The sequence below is a fragment of the Akebia trifoliata genome, chromosome 7, assembly GCF_017979445.1.
Source record: "Akebia trifoliata isolate Shusen 1 chromosome 7, ASM1797944v1, whole genome shotgun sequence".
Lineage (NCBI taxonomy): Eukaryota > Viridiplantae > Streptophyta > Magnoliopsida > Ranunculales > Lardizabalaceae > Akebia > Akebia trifoliata.
The window spans coordinates 19,125,145-19,130,598 of record NC_141381.1 but is presented as its reverse complement, the minus strand read 5'-3'; the positions used below and the strand labels follow the sequence as shown (position 1 = coordinate 19,130,598).

At 38.7% G+C, this 5,454-nt stretch overlaps 1 protein-coding gene across 1 annotated transcript; it reads left to right on the top strand.

The window, feature by feature from the left end:
- Positions 1–2,437: 2,437 nt before the first annotated feature.
- Positions 2,438–2,809, top strand: LOC147398323 (uncharacterized). The gene has a single exon (XM_086446701.1). The coding sequence runs from the start codon at positions 2,438–2,440 to the stop codon at positions 2,807–2,809; it is 372 nt and encodes a 123-aa protein (XP_086302827.1).
- Positions 2,810–5,454: the final 2,645 nt, after the last annotated feature.

Genomic DNA, 5,454 nt, shown 5'->3' with positions numbered 1-5,454 from the left:
AAATTCCAAATCTAACAATTTTACACATGTTTATATTTTTTTTATTTGTTAATTCTACGGGATGTCAAAATCTTTCAATTTAAGAATTTTACACGTGTTCACTTTTTTTTTCTTTCTGATTTAGTAATTTTATGTGATGTTAAAAATTTTCAATCAAGGAATTTTACACGCGTTCTTATTTTAAGATTTGAGAATTTTACATGATATTGATTTTCATCAATTTTGTGATCCTAGATTTGATAATTTTTATATGATATCGATTTTCATCAATTTTATGATTTATGAATGTTAATAGTTTCCAGATTTGATAATTTTTACGTGATGTTGATTTTCATCAATTTTGTAATTCATGAATGTTCATAATTTCTAGATTTGATCATTTTTATATGATATTGATTTTCATCAATTTTATGATTTATGAATGTTCATAGTTTCCAGATTTAATAATTTTTTTATATGATATTGATTTTCATCAATTTTATAATTTATGAATGTCCATAGTTTCTAGATTTAATAATTTTTTATATGATATTGATTTTCATCAATTTTGTGATTTGTCGATGTTCATAATTTCAGATTTGGTAATTTTTATATGATGTTAATTTTTATCAATTTTGTGATTTATGAATGTTCATAATTTTCAGATTTGATAATTTTTGTATGATATTGATTTTCATCAATTTTTTTTATTTATATTCTTAAAATTCTAGTTTTAAACTTTCCATATTCATAATTTCTAGTTTTAAAAATTCATATTCATAACTTTCTAATTTGAAAAATTCATATTCATATTTTTCTAATTTGAAAGTTTATATTTGTAAATTTCTAATTTTCAATGTTTATATTCATTATTTTTAATTTGAAAGATTTATATTCATAAATTGTTAATTTTAAAATTCATGTTCATAATTTCTAATTTGGAAAGTTCATATTCATAATTTTTAATTTTAAAATTTCATATTCATAATTTCTTAATTTGGAAAGTTTATATTCATAAAAGTTCATATTCATAATTTTCTAATTTGAAAATTCCATATTCATAATTTCCTAATTTGATTTTTAATTTGAAATTTTTGTATTCATAATTTCTTAATTTGAAGATTTCAGATTCATAAATTTCTAATTTGGAAAATCCAAATTCATAATTTCCTAATTTGAAAGTTTATATTCATAAATTTCTAAATCGAAAATTTCATATACACTTTCTAATTTGAAATTGCATTCATAATTTTCTAATTTAAGAAATTTTGCCAATATCAACTGTAGAAAATCATAATTGCGTCTTAATCTAAGCCATTCACGTGTCCAAGCTTGCTAAGTGGTACCAACTATATAACAGTATATGGGACGAAGCCCTGCGGGTAGGGCATGTCAAAGCCAAGACCTTCCTAGTTTGGCTGGCATGGCAGCATAGCAATAAGCCTGATCAGATCTACCAAGCAGGATAGGTCAGGTCACCTTAAAATTGTTGCGTGCATATCAATCCCAGAATAGATCTTCTTAGATAAGCATGGTCGAATTAGAAGATCCCGATTAGGCAAACAATCTCGCAGAATTAACATAAATTACATGATTACAACCTATGAAAGGGGAAACCTTATAGGAGGCTAAGGGGTATAAATAACAGAGTAAGCACTATTGAAGGGGATCCTTCTGGGGAGATCAAAGTCTAACGAGTAAGGATAGACTGATCTTCTACTTCTCTAATTTGAGCGTCGGAGTGATTTTGGCAGGTACCACCCCTCCGCGATGAGGGAGGCGCTAGGAACGACTTCAGATCAATGCTGCCGGGAGCATCAACACCGTTCACCGGATTCCGACCACACAGAACTGACACTCTCTGTGGGAACACCAGGAGTAAATTGATTTCGATTGAAACAATAGTGAGATCCACAAGAAAAAACGAAGTTAATACGCCCACACCAACAGTTCCGACTGTAGATGCACAACTTTTGGTAGTATTAGACGCCATGAGAAAACAACAAGAAAAAATACAGAAGAAGATGGACGATTTAATTGAACAGAATCAAAACTTAAGTCAACGTCTCGATAATCAACAGCACGCGAGACAAGAAAGCTCATCAAAGGGTTCTCCATCAGCAAGTAAAGATGATCGCGCTTCAAACACGGAAGGAAACACACCGCTGTTGATCCCTACGGGAGAAGGCAAAATAGAGGTTGCTACTGAGACTACTCAAACCAAGCCCGTAGTAGGCTTGACTTAGGAAGATGTCAGAGAGATGATTAGAAAGGAGAAAGAAGTGATAAAGAGTATCAACGTAGGTACAGTAACGGTGCAGGCCATTCGGGGAATTCAAAGGTTTCCGTTCTTAGTGAGCATTTTGGTTGAAGGGTTTCGAAAAAGTTTGTGCCACCACGTTTCACCCCTTACTCCGGGACGAAGGACCTGGTGGAACACCTATTTTACTTTTAGTAGATGTTGACATTGTGGGAAGAGAAGGAAGGCATGATATGTAGGTTGTTCCCTTCGAGCTTGCAAGGAAATACAGTGTCTTGGTTCCACAAGTTGCCGAACGGATCCATTACCTCCTTTGAGGAGCTTTACACTACTTTAGTGGCACGATACATCGACAACAAAAAGAGTGGAGGTGACGTTAATGCGCTGCTAAGCATGAAGTTGGGGTCAGGCGAAAGCCTCACGGAGTTCACAAAGAGGTTCAGAGAAGAAGCAATGTCGTTAGAAACTTGTGACAAAAGAATAGCCGTGGTAGCATTCAGGAACTCGTTGCCATCCAGTTCAGGGCTATATAGGTCCCTTGTGAAGAAGAGACCTGAAACCTTGAGTTAGTTATTTGAAAGAGTAGAAAAGTACATCTGCTTAGAAGATGATCCTCGGAGTACTGCAGACAAGAGCAAGGTCATACATGCTGTGGAGAAGCCCAGTAAACAACATCAGCTGCAGCAATAGAGTAGGAAGAGGCCGCTCGAGCAAGAGGGAGAGAGACAAAGATGAGGGATGTATTTTGCCATGCCTCCCAATGAGATCTTGCCTCTTATTGCACATGAGCCGTATTTTGAATGGCTTGTGCCTCTTCTTCGAGACTAGATAAATTAAGTTGAGAGGTACTGTGAGTATCATAGAGTGCGGGCCCACACCAAGAATAGATGCCAAGCCTTGAGAAGGTTCCTGCAAAGGCTGGTAGAGCAAGGTAAGTTGAGAGACCTGCCCAAAAAGCAAAGAAAGAACCTGTCCCGAGACAGGAATCACAAGCTTGACCAACTACAAGTTGAAGAACATGAGGGAAGGGCAACGGTGATACGTGTTGTCTTAAGGCAGAAGAGCCAAAAGTCTAGGCATGACAAAACCAACGAAAGGATAAAGAGGATAAGGACAGAGCATTTAGCTCAGATCTTTACAATAATGAGTGGGCCCACAAAGCAGGTAGAGCTTTTTGGGGAACAAACAATGGCTTTCATAGAGAAAAACTTAGAAAGGGGTAGTAAGACCCCATTATGACGCACCGGTAGTGACATTGCGAGTGGGCACCTTCAAGCTCAAGAGGGTACTTATTGATAATGGAAGTTTAGTAGACATTTTGTATGCTTCAACCTTCTTGAAGATAGGCCTCAGCAAGAATGTGTTAGCACCAGTAGGGGCATCGTTGATCGGGTTCGATGGAAGATCCAACCAACCGTAGGGGGAGATAGTGTTGTCGGTGCAGGTAGGGCTAATAACGTTAATGACCAAGTTCATGGTTGTTGAGGCGAGTTCCCCATACAACACTATTGTGGTGAGGTGGTGGATGCATGAAATGCGAGTTGTTCCATCCATGTATTACCAAGTCTTTCAATTCCCCACACCACAAGGAATGTGGGATATGCGAGGAGACTAGGTGGTAGCCCAAGTATACACGTTGGGAATGGAAGAGTTGCCCGAAGAAAAGTGCATTTTTGCCCTAACATCAGGCAAGTTCCTAGGTTACTTGGTCACAAATAGGAGAATTGAAGCTAACCTAGATCAGATCAAGGCGTTATTGGAAATGCCCTCCCCAAGGACTCAGAAACAAGTTCAAAAGCTGGCGAGTAGAGTAGCTGCCCTAAACCATTTCATAGCCAAATCTTTTGACAAGTGTAGACCCTTGTACCAGTTGCTACTAAAGAATTCCAGGTTTGAGTAGTCGGATGAGTGTGAGCAAGCCTTTTTGGATCAGAAGAGGTACCTCGGCAAACCTCCCATATTCTCTAAGCCAGAGGTGGGGGAAGAAATGGGATTGTACTTGGCCACTTTAGAGCATACAGTTAGTTTAATTTTGGTTAGGACTGGGGTGATGGCGGAACAGCCCATTTACTTTTTAAGTAAAATCTTCACGGATGTAGAATTACGTTATTCGAAGCTTGAAAATATGGGGTTAGCCTTGGTTTACATAGCATTACGCTTACGACCATATTTTTAGGCACATCGGGTGCAGGTTATCATTGAGTTCCTTCTAAAGGTTGTGTTGGAGAAAGTGGAAGGACCAGGCAGAATGGCAAAATAGGCGGTGCAACTAGTGGAGTTCGGTCTCGAATTCAAATCCAAAGTTTCATTGAAAGGCCAAGTGGTAGCTGACTTTTTTGTAAACTTCCCAATGGAGGAAAAGGCAGACTTGGTAGTAGAAGAGTTAGAGCAGGCAGATGGTGAGCAAGAATTACAAAGCAGCTCGGGTTGGAAAGCTTATGTGGACGGATCGCCCAATTTTGAGGGATCAGTGATCGAAGTCGTGATAGTAATCCTAGATAGGGCGAGAATAGAAAAGGCAGTTATGTTGGGATTTAAAGCGTCAAATAACGAGGTATAATGCGAGGCGACGCTTCCCGGCCTCAAATCGTTAGTAGGTTTGGGAATATCTTAGGCCACCATCTACAGTGACTCGCAATTAGTGGTGAATTACATCAATGGATCGTTCGAGGCCCAGGACCCTAGGATGCAGCTTTATCTTGAGAAAATTATGATTGCTATGCACCGGGCAGGAGATGTCAAGGTTGATCACATATTGCGAGTAGATAATAGGCATACGGATGCTCTAACTTACATCGCTTCAATGCTTGCTGGACAGCATAAGAGAGAATTACCGTTGAGTTGCTAGGAACACCCTATGATAGATGAGTCGGGCCAACCAATCTAGTGGCAGCTATGGGGAGACTTAGGGTGGATGAATCCAATCTTAGCCTATTTGCAGCAAGGGGAGCTTCTCAGCGATTTGAGAGAGGCTAGGAGGGTCAAGAGCCAGGCTGAGAGGTATGTTGTCTTAGATGGGAGTCTGTACAGAAAGTCTGTCGAGGGTCCAGTTTTGCACTGCCTAGCCCCAAAGGAAGCTAAGGAAGTATTGAGCGATATCCAGGAAGAAGACTATGGAAACCACTCGGGGGCATGGTCCCTAGCGCATAAGGTATTTTCGCAAGGCTATTTTTGCCTTATTTGCAGAAAGATGCAACATTGCATATTAAACGCTA

Coding starts and splice junctions, on each gene's coding strand:
- LOC147398323 (XM_086446701.1), top strand. CDS start 2,438: ATGTTGACATTGTGGGAAGAGAAGGAAGGCATGATATGTAGGTTGTTC.